The 19,587-nt window shown below is 36.9% G+C and overlaps 1 protein-coding gene across 1 annotated transcript; it reads left to right on the top strand.

Annotated features, from left to right (window-relative positions):
• The first annotated feature begins 13,995 nt into the window (after positions 1 to 13,995).
• On the top strand, positions 13,996 to 15,048 carry LOC136025507 (uncharacterized). The gene has a single exon (XM_065701537.1). It carries the CDS (start codon positions 13,996 to 13,998, stop codon positions 15,046 to 15,048), a length of 1,053 nt encoding a protein of 350 aa, XP_065557609.1.
• The last annotated feature ends 4,539 nt before the right edge of the window (positions 15,049 to 19,587 follow it).

The raw sequence follows: 19,587 nt of genomic DNA on the forward strand, positions 1-19,587 counted from the left end.
TATATATATATATATATATATATATATATATATATATATATGTATCCAAAATTTTGGATATTTTAGACAGTAACAACGGCCATCCAAGGGGTAAAATTAACCTGGACAATTTGTCTTGGCTTTTTTCGTCAATTGGCCATGACTTCCGTTCAAATGAATCTGAACGGAAGTCATGGCCAATTGACGAAAAAAGCCAAGACAAATTGTCCAGGTTAATTTTACCCCTTGGATGGCCGTTGTTACTGTCTCCCATTTATGCTCCATGCAAACGTGTCTTTTTACAATGACGAACTAGAGTCGTACCGGTTGGAGGTTCTCGCTGGGGAACAATCGCAGGTTGACTACAAGTTGACTTGGATGAAAATTTTCCTCTCATGCATATCACTCCACAATGCTGAACTAGGGTCAACCTGTTGAGGGTCTAACGTGTTAATTCACGGCGAGTGAGACAATATATTGTAAAATTTGACAATGAATATAAATGGAAATAAGAGTCCAATTCAAAGCCTACAAGGGCCTCCTACAATTTGCCTCGACTCTTATTCAAGTGAACTTGCATTTATACACCAAGAGATTTGGGCCAGAAACAAAAAATTCAACTGTCTGTAATTGACTACAAAAAGTGCAGTGAACATGGGCTAGATGGGAAGCCCATATGAGAATGAGTATATTGTTGGTATGTGTGAAGCGGATGGTTACTACCACTTGAGCAATGGTCTAACCATTGATGGCTTTAAGGATTCGTGCTTTAAGCGGCAAACGTAGGCTCAATGAAATACCAGATGAAAGAGGAATATAGTGTTGGTATGGGCTTAGAGCAATATATATATATATATATATATATATATATATATATATATATCTATATTCACAGGTGGGACATAGGGACACAACTACAATGGCGCGTAACTAATATGGCGCGTAACGACTTACGCGCGCGGGGGGGCTTGGGGGGGGCGCGAAGTGCCCCCACCAACTAGGTGTTGGGGTGGCGCGAAGCGCCACCCCAACAGCTAGTATATATATATAAAAATAAGTTGTCTGTGTGTGGATCTGTGGAAGGATCAGGTGACGTCATGTTTGTCCGCATATGACGTCTGAATTATTTCACACTAATACAAAAGAAGAAAAAAACTAAAAAAGGTAAAAACTACAAAAAAACTAAAAAGAAAAAAAAACTAAAAAAGCTAAAAAACTAAAAAAAACTAAAAAAAGGTAAAAATCTAATAACTAAAAAAAAACTGAAAAAAATAAAAAAGGCAAAAACTACAAAAAAAATAAAAACTAATAAAAAAACTAAAAAAGCTAAAAAACTTAAAAAACTAAAAAAAACTAAAAAAAGGTAAAAAACTAAAAAAAAACTAAAAACTAAAAAAGAAAAAAACTAAAAAACAGGAAAAAACTGAAAAATAAAAGAGAAAAAGAAAACTAAAAACAACTACAATGGCGCGTAACTAATATGGCGCGTAACGACTTACGCGCGCGGGGGGTTTTCACGAATTGATCCATCTGGATATTAATCCAGCCCTGCTGTGAATTATGAATATTGTTGGATATATATATATATATATATATATATATATATATATATATATATATATATATATATATATATATATATATATATATATATATATATATATAGATATATATATATATATATATATATATATAAATTAAAAAAGGTAAAAAAACTAAAAAAAAGCTAAAAAATCAACAAAACTAAAAATAAAAAAAGAAAACAAAAGGAAAAACCAAAAACTAAAAAGAAAAAACTAAAAAAGAAAAACAAAGAAAAGAGAAAAAACTAAAAAATAAAGAAGAAAACTATAGCCTAACTAAAAAACGGCAAAAAACTTAAAATGTGAAAAAAATATAAAAACTAAAAAGAAAAAAAAACTAAAAAAACTGAAAAACTAAAAAAGGAAGAAAAAAGTAAAAGAGAATATTAATTGAAAAAAGAACAACGTGAAAACAGGCTTAAGGCTCAAAGAAATAATGCCAAAAAAGCGTGCCGAGGAATCACAAGAGCAACGTGAAAATTATCGCCTGACATTCAGGTATAGCCCAGACGATGATTATTCATTGAGTAGATGTGTTCAAATCGAGACTATGTCTAAAATTTGTCCCAATTGCAAGGCCTTGAAATTTAATGGTGAAACAATGGGAATGTGTTGTGCCTCAGGAAAAATTAAACTTCCTTAACTGGTTGCACCACCAGAGCCATTGAAGACTTTGCTTACTGGAACTACGTCAGAATCTAAGCGTTTTTTCATTAAACATCAGAAAACATAACTCATGTTTCCAAATGACGTCGTTTGTTGCCCAAATCGAAAATCAAAATCATTTTATGTCTACTTTCAAAGTGAAAGGGCAAATTTATAATAGAACAGGGTCTCTTCTACAATTCTCAGGTGAGAATCATAAATTTTTACAACTTTACTTCATCAGTGATAGCAATTCTAAACTGAATTCACGTTGCGAAATTTCTCCCGACTTTGAAAGGACTATCGTTTCGCAATTGCAACATCTGTTCCACAAAAATAATGATTTAGTACATCTGTTCAAAACAGCAATCGATTTGATGCCTACCGATCTGCATAAAATTGTTTTTTCCGCTGACAAAACACCTACTGGAAAACATGTGCGTAGATACAATGCCCCAACTATCGACGAAGTGGCAATCGTTATGGTCGGTGATCAGTTTTTACCTCGAGATATTATCTTTTATATATTATATATAAAAATAAGTTGTATGTCCGTCTGTAACACTATCTATATATATATATACATATATATATATATATATATATATATATATATATATATATATATATATATATATAAAGATATATATCGGGTGACGTCATGTTCGTGTGTTGACTGACGTCATGAAATTAGTTGTCGTCATTTTTGTTATGACGGTGACGTCATTAAAGATATTTAAGACATGTGTTCACGTAGAAATCTATTAATGTTTAACTTTAAAATGAGTGATGAACTTACAATGGCAACAGCCGAGGAAGATGCTCAAAGAGTCTATGCCAAAAAACTTGCTGCTGATAGAGAAAGTAAGAAAAGAAAGCGTGCCGAGGAATCAAAAGAACAGCAACGAAACAGGCTTGAGGCTGATAGATAAAGTAAGAAAAGAAAGCGTGCTGAGGAATCAAAAGAACAGCAAGGAAACAGGCTTGAGGCTGATAGAGAAAGAAAGAACAGAAAGCGTGCCGAGGAACTACCAGAGCAACGCGAAAGCAGACTTGCTGCTAACAGAGAAAGTGAAAAAAGAAGTCGTGCCGAGGAACTACCAGAGCAACATGAAACCAGACTTGGTGCTAAAAGAGAAAGTGAAAAATGAAGGCGTGCCGAGGAATCACAAGAACAGCAAGAAATCAGGCTTGCTGCTGATAGAGAAATAGAGAAAAGAAAGCGTGCCGAGGAATCAGAGCAACCTGAAAGTTATCGCCTGGCATTCAGGTACAGCCCAGTCGATGATTATAGCTTGAGTAGATGTGTTCAAATCGGGACTATGTCTAAAAATTGTCCCTATTGCAAGGCCTTGAAATTTAATGGTGAAACAATGGGAATGTGTTGCGCATCAGGAAAAGTTAAACTTCCTCTATTGGCTGCACCACCAGAGCCATTGAAGACTTTCCTTACTGGAACTACGTCAGAATCTTAAGCGTTTTTTGTCACAAATCAGAAAATATAACTCATGTTTCCAAATGACGTCGTTTGGAGCCCAAATCGAAAATCCAGATAAATTTATGTCTACTTTCAAAGTAAAAGGGTAAATTTATCATAGAGCAGGGTCCCTTCTACCATTCTCAGGCGAGAATCATAAATTTTTACAATTGTACTTCATCAGTGATAGAAATTCTGAATTGAATGCACGTTGCGAAATTTCTCCCAACGTTGAAAGGACAATCGTTTCCCAATTGCAACATCTTTTCCACGAAAATAATAATTTATTGCGTCTGTTCAAAACAGCCATCGATTTGATGCCTACTGATACGCATAAAATTGTTATTTCCGCTGACAAAACGCCTCCTGTCCAACATGTGCGTAGATACAATGCTCCAACTAACGACGAAGTGGCAATCGTTATGGTCGGTGATCAGTTTTTATCTCGTGATATTATTCTTCATAAACGAAACGCTCAGTTGTTAAGAATTGCTGAAACTCATCGATGCTACGATGCCCTACAATATCCTATCATTTTTTGGGATGACGCCGACGGCTATCACTTTAATATTAAATTGATGAATCCAGCCACTAACAAAGAAATGAATAAAAAATGCAGCGCAATGCATTATTATTCCTATAGACTAATGATTCGTCAGGATGAAGAAAATTATATTTTAAAATGCCGTCCCGTATCGCTGCTGTTTCGACATGTGTAGAATTGGATCGTGAACAAAGTTACAGTACGAGTGATCTATTGTCGTATGTACAAAATAACATTTCCAAGTTAAAGTCGGAACAAAAAGACATTTATGATACGATAATGCATTGTCTCGATAACAACGTTGGAGAAATTTTCTTTTTGGATGCGCCAGGAGGTACTGGTAAAACGTTTGTGATGCTACGATGCCCTACAATATCCTATCATTTTTTGGGATGGAGCCGACGGCTATCACTTTAATATTAAATTGATGAATCCAGCCACTAACAAAGAAATGAATAAGAAATGCAGTGCAATGCATTATTATTCCTATAGACTAATGATTCGGCAGGATGAAGAAAATTATATTTTAAAATGCCGTGAATTGTTTCACCAATTTGTCGTTGACATGTATGCTAAAATTGATTCAGAAAGTTTGCTATATATCCGCCTGAATCAGACCAAGCTCCGCTCTGAACAATACATTCATTTGCGAGATGCAGTTATAAATGACGGTAATACCACAAACGTTGGAAGATTAACAATTTTACCTTCGTCATATGCTGGCAATCCCCATCATATGCATGAATATGCTCAAGATGCTATTGCGTATGTTCGTCTCTATGGTCGTCCAGATTTATTTATTACATTTACATGTAATCAATCTTGGGACGAGATACTGCAGCTTTTACTTCAAGGACAATCGGCGGTTCATAGGCATGACATTATGGCCCGTGTCTTCCGGCAAAAGTTGAAATCACTGATAAACTACATAGTAAAACTTGAAGTGTTTGGGTCAGTGCGATGCTGGATGTACTCAGTGGAATGGCAAAAACGAGGTTTGCCACACGCACATATACTAATCTGGCTACATAAAAAAATTACTTCGAACGAAATTGATGATGTGATTTCTGCTGAAATACCTGATAAAAATGTCGATAAGGGGTTACATGATATTATTGTAAAAATATGATACATGGACCTTGCGGTGCACTGAACCAAAATTCACCATGCATTGCCAAAGGAAGGTGCACAAAGCAATATCCTCGACTTTTAGCATCAAACACAATTACTGGCAATGATGGTTACCCACAATATGGAAGAAGATCTACTGAATATGGCGGTAAAACAGCAATAATAAAGAAGCGTAACGGTACCACCATCGAAGTAGATAACCAGTGGGTTGTTCCATATTCCCCATTATTATCAAAAACATTTAATGCACACATAAACGTTGAATACTGTAACTCCGTAAAGGCAATCAAATACATATGTAAATACGTCAACAAAGGCAGTGACATGGCAGTTTTGGCTTGCAGCCCGAAATCAAAGATTTCGACGAAATCGTACAATATCAGGCTGGAACATACATAAGCAGTAATGAAACTGTTTGGCGAATTCTTTCATTTCCGATACATGAACGTAGTCCAGCTGTTGTTCACTTAGCGGTACATTTACAGAATGGTCAACGTGTTTATTTCACGGAAACCAACGTGCAACAAAGAGCCCTGAATCCACCGGATACAACATTAACAGCTTTTTTTTCGCTTTGCAAAAATGATTCTTTTGCAAAAAAACTGCTGTATACTGAAGTGCCTTCGTATTACACGTGGAATAGTAAAAATAAAGTATTTGAACGTCGAAAACAGGTAAGTCAGTCGACGGCCAACCTACCATCTTCAAAGATACCACGATAGGAAGACTCTACACCGTTCACCCCAATCAACATGAATGCTTCTTTCTACGCCTGCTTTTGGTGAATGTACCCGGTCCGACATCCTTTGAGTATTTGAGAACTGTAAACGGTACTATACATGACACTTACCGTAGTGCATGCGAAGCTCTGAATTTATTGGAGAATGACCAACACTGGGATAACTGCATCAATGACGCGTGCGAAACGTCAACCCCAAGTCAAATTCGTGCATTGTTTGGCATCATTTTAACAACTTGCTCTCCATCAACTCCTACAGAGTTATGGGGAAAATATAAGTCATAAATGTCCGAAAATATACTCCATCGAAAACAGTTAGAGACGTCAGATATGACTTTTGATTTTACATCAGAAATTTATAACTACACTTTAGTTATTATAGAAGATTTGTGCGTACGTATGGCAAACAAACCTCTTCAGGATTTGGGAATGCCTTCACCTAACCGTATCGCTGCTGTTTCGACATGTGTAGAATTGGATCGTGAACAAAGTTACAGTACGAGTCATCTATTGTCGTATGTACAAAATAACATTTCCAATTTAACGTCGGAACAAAAAGACATTTATGATACGATAATGCATTGTGTCGATAACAACGTTGGAGAAATTTTCTTTTTGGATGCGCCAGGAGGTACTGGTAAAACGTTTGTGATAAAACTGATTCTGGCATCAATTCGATCAAAAAATGATATAGCGTTGACAATAGCGTCGTCCGGAATAGCCGCAACATTGCTGCAGGGTGGAAGAACTGCTCATTCCGCTTTGAAATTGCCTCTGAATTTGCATTCTACAGATACTCCCACGTGCAATATTTCCAAATCATCTGGGATGGGTAAAGTATTGCAGCAATGCAAACTTATTATTTGGGTGAGTGCACAATGGCAAACAAAAAATCGCTCGAGGCTCTGGATCAATGCTTGAAAGATTTGAGGGGGAAGTCGAAACCCTTTGGCAGCACATTAATATTGCTTGCGGGAGATTTCAGGCAAACATTACCTATAATACCTAGATCAACTCCTGCAGACGAAATGAATGCTTGCCAGAAAAATTCTAATTTATGGGCACACTTAAAATATTAAAATTAACTACAAATATGCGTGTCCGATTGCAAAACGATGACTCTGGTCAAACATTTTCAGATCAATTGCTGGCAATCGGAAACGGAAAGCTCCCAGTAGACTCAATTTCAGGACGTATACAACTACCTGCTGATTTCTGTAATTTAGTGACGTCCAAAAATGAATTGATTGAAAAAGTATTTCCGAATATTCTAAAAAATTATAAAAATAATAAATGGCTAAGTGAAAGAGCGATTCTCGCACCCAAAAATATAGACGTCCACGAAATCAACAATATTGTTTTGACCAAGATTCGAGACCAGGCAGTCCTTTACAAGTCAGTCGACACAGTTTTGGAACCAAATGAAGCGGTTAATTATCCATCTGAATTTTTAAATTCCATAGATCTTTCAGGGTTTCCACCACACGTGCTACAACTAAAAATAGGCGTACCAATAATACTTTTAAGAAATATCAACCCACCAAAGCTTTGCAATGGCACGCGACTTGCCGTAAAAAAACAATGGAAAACCTAATAGAGGCCACAATCTTGACAGGGCCTTTTGAGGGTGGGGCTGTTCTTATTCCTTGCATTCCCATGATTCCAACGGATCTGCCTTTTCAATTTAAAAGATTGCAATTCCCAATTCGATTAGCATTTGCAATCACCATTAACAAAGCTCAAGGTCAATCATTAGAAAAATGTGGTATAGATCTTAATACTGATTGTTTTTCCCATGGACAATTGTACGTTGTATGTTCGAGGGTCGGTAAACCTGACAATCTATTTATATGCAGCGACAGTTGGACAGCAAAGAATGTTGTATATTCGCAAGTTTTACGCAGTTAATTTGTATTGTATCTATCTATCTATCTATCTATATAAAAACGAGCGCGGGGGGTCTTGGGGGGCGCGAAGCGCCTCACCAACTAGGTGTTGGGGTGGCGCGAAGCGCCACCCCAACAGCTAGTATAGATATAAAAATAAGTTGTTTGTTTGTGTGTCTGTCGACTGACGTTATGTTTGTGTGTCGACTGATGTCATGTTAGTCGACTGACGTTATTATAACGATTGAGCTGTGTGTCGTCATACACCGGGAAACAGGGTATATAAATGATGACCGGGACACAGGGAATGTTCGAAGAGAAATTACAGACCGGGACACTGGGACACAAATGACGACCGGGACACCGGGACACAGGGAATATAAATGACGACCGGAACACTCAAATAGTTTTTGTATGTTTTTTTGTATGTTAGAGGGTTCACATATGACGTCTGAAACAAAAGAAGAAAATGAAACCTAAAAAAGAAAAAAAAGGTACAAAACTAAAAAAAAATAAAAAGAAAAAAAATAAAAAGGCTAAAAACTAAATAAAAGAAAAAACTAAAAAGAAAAAAGAAAAAACTAAATAGGAAAAAATAAAAATAAAAAAGGTAAAAAACTAAAAAGAAAAAAAACCTAGAAAAACTAATAAACCTACAAAACAAAAAAGAAAAACTAAAAAAGAAAAAACATTTTAAAAAAGGAAAATCTCAAAAACAGAAAAATAAAAAACAAAAGATAATAAAAAGAAAAAACTAAACAGGAAAAACTAAAAAAGAAAAAAAACTAAAAAAAAGAAAAAAAAGCTAAAAAAGAAAACAAATTAATAACAAGAAACTAAAACAAGAGCTAAGTGCTCATATGGCACTTGTGACGAGTCAAGAAGAGCTAAGAGCCAAGATGTCATATGGTATGAGCTCTAACAAAATTCTATGAATGAATAGATTGATTTAAAAGGAAAATAAAAGGCTTAATGAAGGTCAGGATTTAAAATAAGAGCTCTGAGTTTCGATGTCCTTTTAAAAATCAAAATTCAGTAAGATCCGATCACCCACTCGTAAGTTATCAACACCTATTTTTTCTAATTTTTCCTCTCCCTTAAGGCCCAAGATGGTCGAATCTGGGAAAACGACATTATCAAGTCAATTTGTGCCGCTCCCTAACACGCCTACCAATGTTCATCGTCCTAGTACGTCCAGAAGCACCAAATTCGCCAAATCCCTGAACTCCTCCCCCCAACTCCCCAACAGAGAGCGAATCCAGTACGGTTCCGTCAATCACGTATCAAGGACATTTGCTTATTCTATCCACCAAGCTTCAGCCCGATTCCTCCACTCCAAGTTTTTTCAGATTTTCCCCTCTCCAACTCCCCCCAATGTCAAAAGATCTGGTCGGGATTCGAAATCCCGACCAGATTTCAAGTCTGGTCGGATTTCAAAAGAGCTCTGATACATGAATTCTTTCTAAATATCAAATTTCATTAAGATCCATTTACCTATTCGTAAGATAAAATACCCCAATTTTCACGTTTTCCAAGAATTTTGCTTTCCCGTTCCAACTCCCCCTAATGTCACAGATTCTTGTAGGAATAAAAAATTACAGCTTTAAAGCACAAGATCCTTCTAAATATCAAGTTTCATTAAGATCTGGTTACCCTTTCGTAAGTTACAAATACCTCAATTTTCAAAATTACCCCCCCCCCCCAACTCCATCAAAGAGAGAAGATCCGGTCTTTTTATGTCAGTGACGTATCATAGACAGGTTTTCATTCTTCCCATCCTGTTTCATCTTGATCTCACCGCTTCAAGTATTATCTAAGATTTCCAGTCCCCCAACTGCCCCCCTCAATTACGCTGGATCCAGTTGAAATTTCAAATAAGAGATCTGAGTTACGAGATCCTTCTAAATATGAAGTTTCAGGAACATCCAATCACTTCTCGGTAAGTTGAAAATACATAATTTTTTCTAATTTTTCAGAATTAACCCCCTCCCCCTAATAGGGCTGATCCATTTCAATTATGTAAATAACGTATCTAAGACTTCTGCTTATTTTTCCCACCAAGTTTCATTCCGGTCCCTCCAATCTAAGGGTTTTCCATGATTTTAGGTTCCCCACCCCAAGATCCCCTCAATGTTACCAGATCCGGTCGGGATTTAAAATAAGAGCTTTGAGACATGTTATCCTTCTAAATATCAAATTTCATTAAGATCCGATCACCTTTTCGTAAGATAAAACTACCCCAATTTTCACGTTTTCTAAGAATTCCGATTTCCCCCTCCAACTCCCCCCAATGTCAAAGGATCTGGTAATAATTTAAAATTAGAGCTTCAAAGAACAAGGTCCTTCTAAATATCAAATTTCATTAAGATCTGGTTACCCTTTCGTAAGTTATAAGAAATACCTCAGTTTCGTCAGTCGACAAACATGACGTCGGTCGACCCACAAACATGATGTCACTCGACACACACACACACAGACAACTTATTTTTATATAATTGTCTGTCAATATAAATAGATTGTCAGGTTTACCGACTCTTGAACATGCAACGTATAATTGTCCATGGGAAAAACAATCTGTATTCAGACCTATGCTTCATTATTATTATGATTGCCCTTGAGCTTTGTTGATGGTGATTGCTAATCGAAAATTCCCTGTGTCCCCGTCGTCATTTATATGTACCGGTCGTCATTTGTGTCCCGGTGTCCCAGTCTGTAATTGCTCCTTCAGTGTTGCGGTCGTCATTTACATTTCCTGTGTCCCGGTCGTCATTTTTGTCCCGGTCGTCATTTGTCTTCCGGTGTCCCGGTCTGTACTTTCTCTTTGAGAGTCCCGGTCGTCATTTATATTCCCTGTGTCCCGGTCGTAATTTGTGTCCCGTTGCTTTGTTGATGGTGATTGCTAATCGAACATTCCTTGTAGCCCAGGTCGCTTTCTCTTTGAGTGTCCCGGTCGTCATTTATATTCCCTATGTCCCGGTGTCCCGGTCGTCATTTGTGTCCTGATGTGCCGGTTTGTAATTTCGTCAGTCGACAAACATGACGTGGGTCGACACATAAACATGACGTCACTCGACACACACACTCACAGACAACTTATTTATATATATATATGCAAGCTGTTGGGGTGGCGCTTCGCGCCACCCCAACACCTTGTTGGTGGGGCGCTTCACCCCCCCCCCCAAAGCCCCCCCCGCGCGCGTAAGTCGTTACGCACCATATTAGTTACGCGCCATTGTAGTTGTGTCCCTGTGTCCCACCTGTGAATATAGATAGATTTATATATGTGTTTCAAACTACGTAAAAATTGCGAATATACAACATTCTTGGCTTTCCCATTGTCTGTGCATATACAAAGCCGTATGTACTAATAATGACGTCATATGCAAACGCTCTTTTTACAAACAAACAAACATGCATACACACAACTCGTTTTTATATAGATAGATAGATAGATAGATACAATACAAATTAACTGCGTAAAACTTGCGAATATACAACATTCTTCGCTGCCCAATTGTCGCTGCATATAAATAGATTATCAGGTTTACCGACCCTCGAACATGCAACGTACAATTGTCCATGGGAAAAACAATCAGTATTAAGATCTATACCACATTTTTCTAATGACTGACCTTGAGCTTTGTTAATGGTGATTGCGAATGCTAATCGAATTAAGAATTGCAATCTTTTAAATTGAAAAGGCAGATCCGTTGGAATCATGGGAATGCGAGGAAATAGAACAGCCTCACCCTCAAAAAGCCCTGTCAAGATTGTGGCCTCTATTAGGTTTTCCATTGTTTTTTTTTACGGCAAGTCGCGTGCCATTGCAAAGCTTTGGTGGGTTGATATTTCTTAAAAGTATTATTGGTACGCCTATTTTTAGTTGTAGCACGTGTGGTGGAAACCCTGAAGGATCTATGGAATTTAAAAATTCAGATGGATAATTAACCGCTTCATTTGGTTCCAAAACTGTGTCGACTGACTTGTAAAGGACTGCCCTGTCTCGAATCTTGGTCAAAACAATATTGTTGATTTCGTGGACGTCTATATTTTTGGGTGCAAGAATCGCTTTTTCACTTAGTCATTTATTATTTTTATAATTTTTTAGAATATTCGGAAATACTAATAGACGTCACTAAATTACAGAAATCAGCAGGTAGTTGTATACGTCCTGAAATTGAGTCTACTGGGAGCTTTCCGTTTCCAATTGCCAGCAATTGATATGAAAATGTTTGACCAGAGTCATCGTTTTGCAATCGGACACGCATATTTGTAGTTAATTTTAATATTTTTACGTGTGCCCATAAATTAGAATTTTTCAGGCAAGCATTCATTTCCTTGCTGTTCTTTTGATTCCTCGGCGCGCTTTCTTTTCTGACTTTCTCTATCAGTAGCAAGTTTTTTGGCATAGACTCTTTGAGCATCTTCATCGGGTTTTGCCATTGTAAGTTCATCACTCATTTTAAACTTAAACATTAATAGATTTCTACGTGAACATATATTTCTTAAATATCTTTAATGACGTCACCGTCATAGTGAAAATGACGACAACTAACTTCATGACGTCAGTCGATACAGAAACATGACGTCACCTGACAGACAGACACACAGACAGACAACTTATTTTTATATATATAGAAGATATAGATATACTAGCTGTTTGGGTGGCGCTTCGCGCCGCCCCAACACATAGCTTTCCGTTTCCAATTGCCAGCAATTGATCTGAAAATGTTTGACCAGAGTCATCGTTACACAGACAGACAACTTATTTTTATATATATATATAGAAGATATATATATATATATATATATATATATATATATATATATATATATATATATATATATATATATATATATATATATATATATATATATATATTTATAAATATATATATATATATATATGTATATATATATATATAAGGGAGACAGGGGCTTTTTCGGACACGGGGCATGATCGGACAAACGATATTGCTCGTTCAGATATCGATACAAAAATTTGACAAAAATGTTAGTAGATGGCGAGCATGTAACGCACGTTCGATCAAATTCTGACTAGAATTCAGTAATAAATGTTCCTTTGAGAGGGTCAGATGCAAATTTGGAGGTAAATTTAAATTTCTAGAAGTATGTTCCTTGTCAATTTTCAGGCGTTCTGCAAGCTTTAGGGGAAAGCAGTTTCGGCAGGTAAGAGAGTGATCTATTGGCTACTTTCTAATTATAAAGTAATGTATATAATTTCATATTTTTTTTTTTTTGGCAGCCATCTTTTTATTAAAGGTCACTGTGGGGCATTTCCGGACACAGATTACGGGGCATGTACGGACATTATTTCTTGCCTGTCCCAAAATGCCCCCATCATGTGAAGTTCAAAGTGAAGTGTTAAAACTCTTGCCAGACTTTGAAATAAAGCTGCACAGACCTGCACAAGTTTCACTATTATTCTTATCAGTTCTAATACTTTATTTCTTTTCAGAAAATGGTACGAACGTATCCATTAGATCCATCTATTTCGCTAGTTTTAGATCCATCTATTCATGGAGGTAGAATTGTGCTATTTAGGATTTGTTTTTAGAATTCTTTTAAAATGGTAAGGTGTACCTAAATTTGAAAGTTCGTAATTTTTTAAACCTAAAAGAAATTGCACTATAATTTAATAGTGGAAAAAGATAGACTGTAAGCTATTCTGATATTAAATTAAACACAAGTTATCTGTATTTAATGAAGTAAAAATTTAATGCACATAATGAAGCTCTTCTATTCTTGAGATAACGTTAAAAATACTTTGCATTCTAATCTAATCGCCCCTGTGCAGTTGTTCTTAAAGCTAAAATTCTGACTAACATCAAAATCCTAACATCAATGCAGTTAGATAATTCTTGGAAGAACGACTGGCAGGACTTTATAGAGGGAGAGGGGGGAATAACATAAAAAATAAAATATATTTGATAATTTGATAGTTTCACTATTATTCTTATCAGTTCTAATACTTTATTTCTTTTCAGAAAATGGTACGAACGTATCAACGAAAACGAGACAAACCACCCCCTGATCTAGCAACATTACAAAGAGCAGTCGCTTCGATCGTCAAAGATGGTAGCTCTATCAGAGCAGCTGCGGAGAACTTTGGACTCAAAAAGTCAACAGTTAATGATGCCTTTAGACGATACCGTGCTGAACTGGATGCCCAGCCCGATATTCTGGAAACTGATAAATCTCCGGCTAAGGTCCTGCCATCTGAGAGACGTGGATTTTGGCAAGTTTTTACTAGAGAGCAAGAAAAGCAACTCACCGAATACTTAAAAGCAGCATCGCTGATGAATCATGGGCTGACAGGGCTTTCAACTCGTAAGCTTGCCTATGAGTTTGCAGTAAAGCTTAATGTGAAGATGCCCTTAACGTGGACGGAAAAGGGAAGGGCAGGCCTAGACTGGTTCTCTTCGTTTATGAAGAGAGGAAATGAGCTATCAATCCGGTCTCCAGAAAATACTAGTCAAGCACGTGCTTCCGGGTTTAATGCTCCAGTGGTCAGCAAGTTCTATGACAACCTAGCAGAAGTTTACAGCAGGCATAAGTTTCCTCCTAGCAAAATCTGGAACTGTGATGAAACAGGTATCCCTGTTTTGGATCCCCCCAAGGTTGTAGCCAGGAAGGGGGCTAAGCAAGTCTCACAAATTGCTTCAGCAAAGCGGGGAGAGAACACGACTATGCTAGCTTTCATCAATGCAGCCGGACGGGTTATCCCTCCTGTTTTTGTCTTCCCTAGAGTTCATGTGAATTGCCGGATGTTTAACCTGGGCCCACCTGGAAGTTTAGGTCTGTCTAACAAAAGCGGCTGGATGACGGATGACAATTTCCTCCTCTCTATCAAGCATTTTCAAAGTGAAACAAAATCGACGAAGGAAGATCCTCACTTGCTTTTGATGGATAACCACGGCAGCCATATCTCCGTTGAAATTGTTCACTTTTGCATAGAAAACGGAATTGTTGTGCTGACGTTCCCCCCACACTGTTCACATAAACTGCAACCCCTTGATATCAGTGTTTATGGACCCTTTTAAAAACGGGCTACGTAATAGTTTCAACGAATGGCTTATAGCACATCCAGGTGGCAGAATATCGATCCATGAAGTAGCCGAGCTATCCCGACAACCGTTCCTAGATAAGTTCTGCCCCAGCAACATTGTTGCTGGGTTTCAAAAGCCCGGTGTTTTCCAATTCAATCGTCATGCTTTTGGCGAATCAGATTTTCTCCCTGCTCTCGTTACTGACGTTCCACTAGCTGCAACTACTAACTCTACTACAGAGGCAGCAGATCACGGTGAAGTTATCCAGGACTCTGAACCTGAAGGTCCCGCTCCCGGTACATCCGGGACAGCTCCTATCACCCCCGAGTCTGTAAGGCCGCACCCAAGGATTAACCCAACAAAAAGAAATCCTTCGAATTGAAGAAAAAGAGGAAAAACCCGCATACTGACAGATACCCCTGAAAAAGAACAGCTGGAAAAAGAAAAGCACAACAGAGAAGCGAAGAAAGCCAAGAAAAAAACGCCACAAAAGAAAATCACTAAAACCAAGAAAATGGTCGGTCGTCGACAGACCAAGGTGGGAAATAAGCGAAAACCATCAGCTTTCATCAGGCTTTCAGTTTCGGAGACCAGTTCATCAGAACCCGAACTGCCAGATGACATTTGTGATGATGAGTCGGACATGTCACTTGATTTGGGAGAGGATGATGTTGTGGCGAGGGACAGACCGGTTTCTCCCATCCAAATCGGAAAGTTCGTTCTCGTCAAGTTTGAATTAGGAAAAAGCAAGTCCTCGTGTGTGTATTACGTTGGGCTAGTCGAGTCTATCGATAACGATGTTGCTGACGTCAAGTTTTTGAGAAAGATTGGCCCGAAGTTCGTATTCCCAGAGATTGAGGACAAAGCAACGGTCGACAAAAAGGATATTGTCCTAGTCTTACCAGATCCTAGTTCCTCAGGTGGGACAGCAAGATCCATTGCTGGACATGTGTTTTCACGTGATTTCTCAGCCTTTAATGTAAAGTGATGGTTAAGTACCAGTACTTTTAATTACTTTTCTTACTTTCACACAAATATACGAAGTTTGTTAACACTTTTGCAGTACTTTTCTTTGAGAGGTGGGGCATGTCCGATCATGCCCCGGGGGTGTCCGAAAATGCCCCATGGCGGGGCATTTTCGGACAGCATGACCAAACTTGGGAAAATCTCATTTCTGAAAATGTGGTTGTAGATAGGACAATGAGGTTGTTGGTGTAGATTGCCAAATAGTTTACCTTCCAAAAGGAAGTATAAACACAGTGATCGGTCCAGTACTCTCGCTGTCCAGGTGGATCTTCATCTAACTGCGCGGTTTTGCGTTCTTTAGCCTCAAGCCTGTTTCCTTGCTGTTCTTTTGATTCCTCGGCACGCTTTCTTTTCTGACTTTCTCTATCAGCAGCAAGTTTTTTGGCATAGAATCTTTGAGCATGTTCATCGGCTTTTGCCATTGTAAGTTCATCAGTCATTTTAAACTTAAACATTAATAGATTTCTACGTGAACATATATGTCTTAAATATCTTTAATGACGTCACCGTCATAGACAAAATGACGACAACTAACTTCATGACGTCAGTCGACACAGAAACATGACGTCACCTGATCCACAGACAGACAACTTATTTTTATACATATAGATAGATAGATATATATAATAACTAGCTGTTGGGGTGGCGCTTCGCGCCACCCCAACACCTAGTTGGTGGGGCGCTTAGGTTCTTCAGTCATTTTACAATTAAACATTTTTCCGTGAACAAATGTCTTAAATACCGTTAATGACGTCACCGTCAAAGCAAAAATGACGACAACTAATTTCATGACGTCAGTCAACACAGAAACATGACGTCACCTGATCCACAGACAGACACACAGACAGACAACTTATTTTTATATATATAGATGTAATGTCCGTCTGTTGCACTATCTTTATCGTCACACTGTCTGTCTGTCACTAAGTATGACGTAAATATATAAAAAAAACTAACTAAAAACAATCTTCTATAAAAAATACTGAAAAAAAATTAAAAAAGGAAAAAAACTAAAAGTAAAAAATAAAAAATAAAAGAAAAACTAAAAAACTAAAAAAAAACTTAAAAGAATTCAAAAATATCTTCTATAAAGATAAATGAAAAAAAGAAAAAAAATGAAAAAAGGAAAAAAAATTAGAAAACTGAAAAGAAAAGATTAAAAAATAAAAGAAAAACTTAAATGGAGAAAACAAAAAATTAAAAAATTAAAAAAAAGACAGACAAAAATAAAGAAAAAGAAAAAATGAAAAAAGCTTAAAAAAGAAAAAAAACATAAAAAAGAAAAAACAAAAGAATAAAAAAAAATAAAAAAGAAAAACTAAAAAAGGAAAAAACCTAAAAAAGATTAAAAAATAAAAAAAGGTAAAAAACTAAAAAGAAAAAAGCTAAAAAAACTAAAAAAGCTAAACAACTAAAAAAAAGAAAAAACTAAAAAAGAAAAAAAGAAGAGAAAACACGTATATATGAGAATAAAAAAAATAAAAAACTAAAAGAAAAGAATAAAACTAAAAAAGAAAACAGTTAAAAAAACTAAATAAAGAAAACCTAAAAAGAAAAAAACTACAAAAAAAAACTACAAAACTACAACGTTAACTGCTTTCTTTTCGTTATGTCAAAATGATTCTTTAACAAAAACCTACTGTATACTGAAGTGCCTTCGTATTACACGTGGAATGTATCAATTCAGAGTTCAAAGTGTCATTATCTAAATTGGATATTGCATGAACATTATTAATTAAGTAAGTTTTATGTGAAGAAACTCAAAATTTTGCAATAGGGATTATAGTGACGCATAATCCCTACTATACTTATTGACCTACAATGTGACGAAAATAACGAATTCAGTTACTTTGAAAAGGATTATTTTGAAAATAATTTAATCGGATGTTAGCTGTTTTACAGCATGGTGAGTAATAAACTGATTTGATTTTGGACTTTGGCTAATTGTCCATATTTGTTGGTTATACCATTATGACGGAATATGTACCTTCGTCAGTGTTGAATTTCGTGCAATCAAATCTTGAAAAAGGAGTAAGTGATGAAGTTATTGGTAACCCTGCTGTGGGTTTTTTCGATGAGAAGTCTATTATGGCGGCTAAAATTGAACTTTGGTCTCATGTTTACGAGGGTGAACGTGTGCAAAGACGCCAAGGCGATCAAGCTAGTTACCGTCACATTAAGGACATTATGGAAATCTTCTAGAAATGCGACAGCGAAAATTTGTCTTTACCTACACACGTGATTATTTTACCTACCGAGGTTCCTGTTATTCCTGCTGTGGCTTATTCTAGCTTCGCCTCAAAGCTTGTAAGCATTGATTCGGAACTGAAGCAAATTCGTGAGAAGATTTCGTCGTATGATCTTAAATTCCCCCCGTATTAGCAGCCCTGGCGCTCAGTCATTGAATCCCGATCTGACGACCGTTGTTATTTCTAAAGTCCCAACAGAATTAGATAATCCTGCCAAGCGTCGCGAAATAATAGACTCTATTCCAGGTCATGAATGTATTCATAGCATTAAGCCCTCTGGCGATAAGCTGGTGGTACGAATTGAAAAGATAAATGCAAGAAATTTTTGTAATGCCGTTCCAACTGTAATGAGAGATTGTGACGTCAAAGTAAAAGAAAAGAAATATATTGGAATCATTAAAGGTATACCGACCAATTTTGATGAGGGAATGTTAATTGATTGCAACAATATTACTCATGCGAAACGAATAGGCAATTCTTTGGCTGTTAGAGTGTTTTTTGAAAACGCTGTTGCGCTCGCTAATGCACTTCGACTTGGTATAAAGATTGGGTATGAGATATACCCAATCTTGTAGTTGCCAATCACCAAATCACTTAAAATCAAATTGTGATAAAGAAAAACGCTGCTCCCGTTGTGCAGGGCAACATGAATCCTCGCCTGATTCTCCGTGCCAGGCTACACCAAAATGTGCGAACTGTCAAGGCAATCATGTGTCATTCTCAATGAAATGCCGAATTCTTCGTGAACTTCTGTCGAAACGATCGTCCTATACTAGAAAATGAGTGCTAAGACTAACTTCACTATATGTTCGTTCAAAATACGGTACTAAGGATAAAGACGCTTCTTTAGATCAGAAATTAGAAAATTTTGATGTTTTATTCCTCCAGGAGCATCTCCTTCCTTTAGTGAGCTTAAACTCCCTACAGAGAATTAACGAACACTCAGTTTTTTCTAAAAGTGCACGCAAAACCTTTGGCCGACCATCAGGTGGCCTAGCATGTTTAATAAAAAAGACGCTGTTTTCACCACCTCCTTTATGTGTTCACGAGAGTGATTGTTATATTGCTATTCGTCTTGCCAACCTTTTCCTCATTAATGTTTATCTCCCCTGCGACCAGAAATCCCTCCGAAGTTTAACTAAATTTACAAAATCTTGTGCATTAATAAAAAGTCTTTTGAATGGCATTGAGAGTTATGGACTGGATTGGTTATTAATTGGTGATATGAACTGTAATATTAATTCTTCATCAGTGCGGA

The sequence above is a fragment of the Artemia franciscana genome, chromosome 3 (genome assembly GCF_032884065.1).
Source record: "Artemia franciscana chromosome 3, ASM3288406v1, whole genome shotgun sequence".
Lineage (NCBI taxonomy): Eukaryota > Metazoa > Arthropoda > Branchiopoda > Anostraca > Artemiidae > Artemia > Artemia franciscana.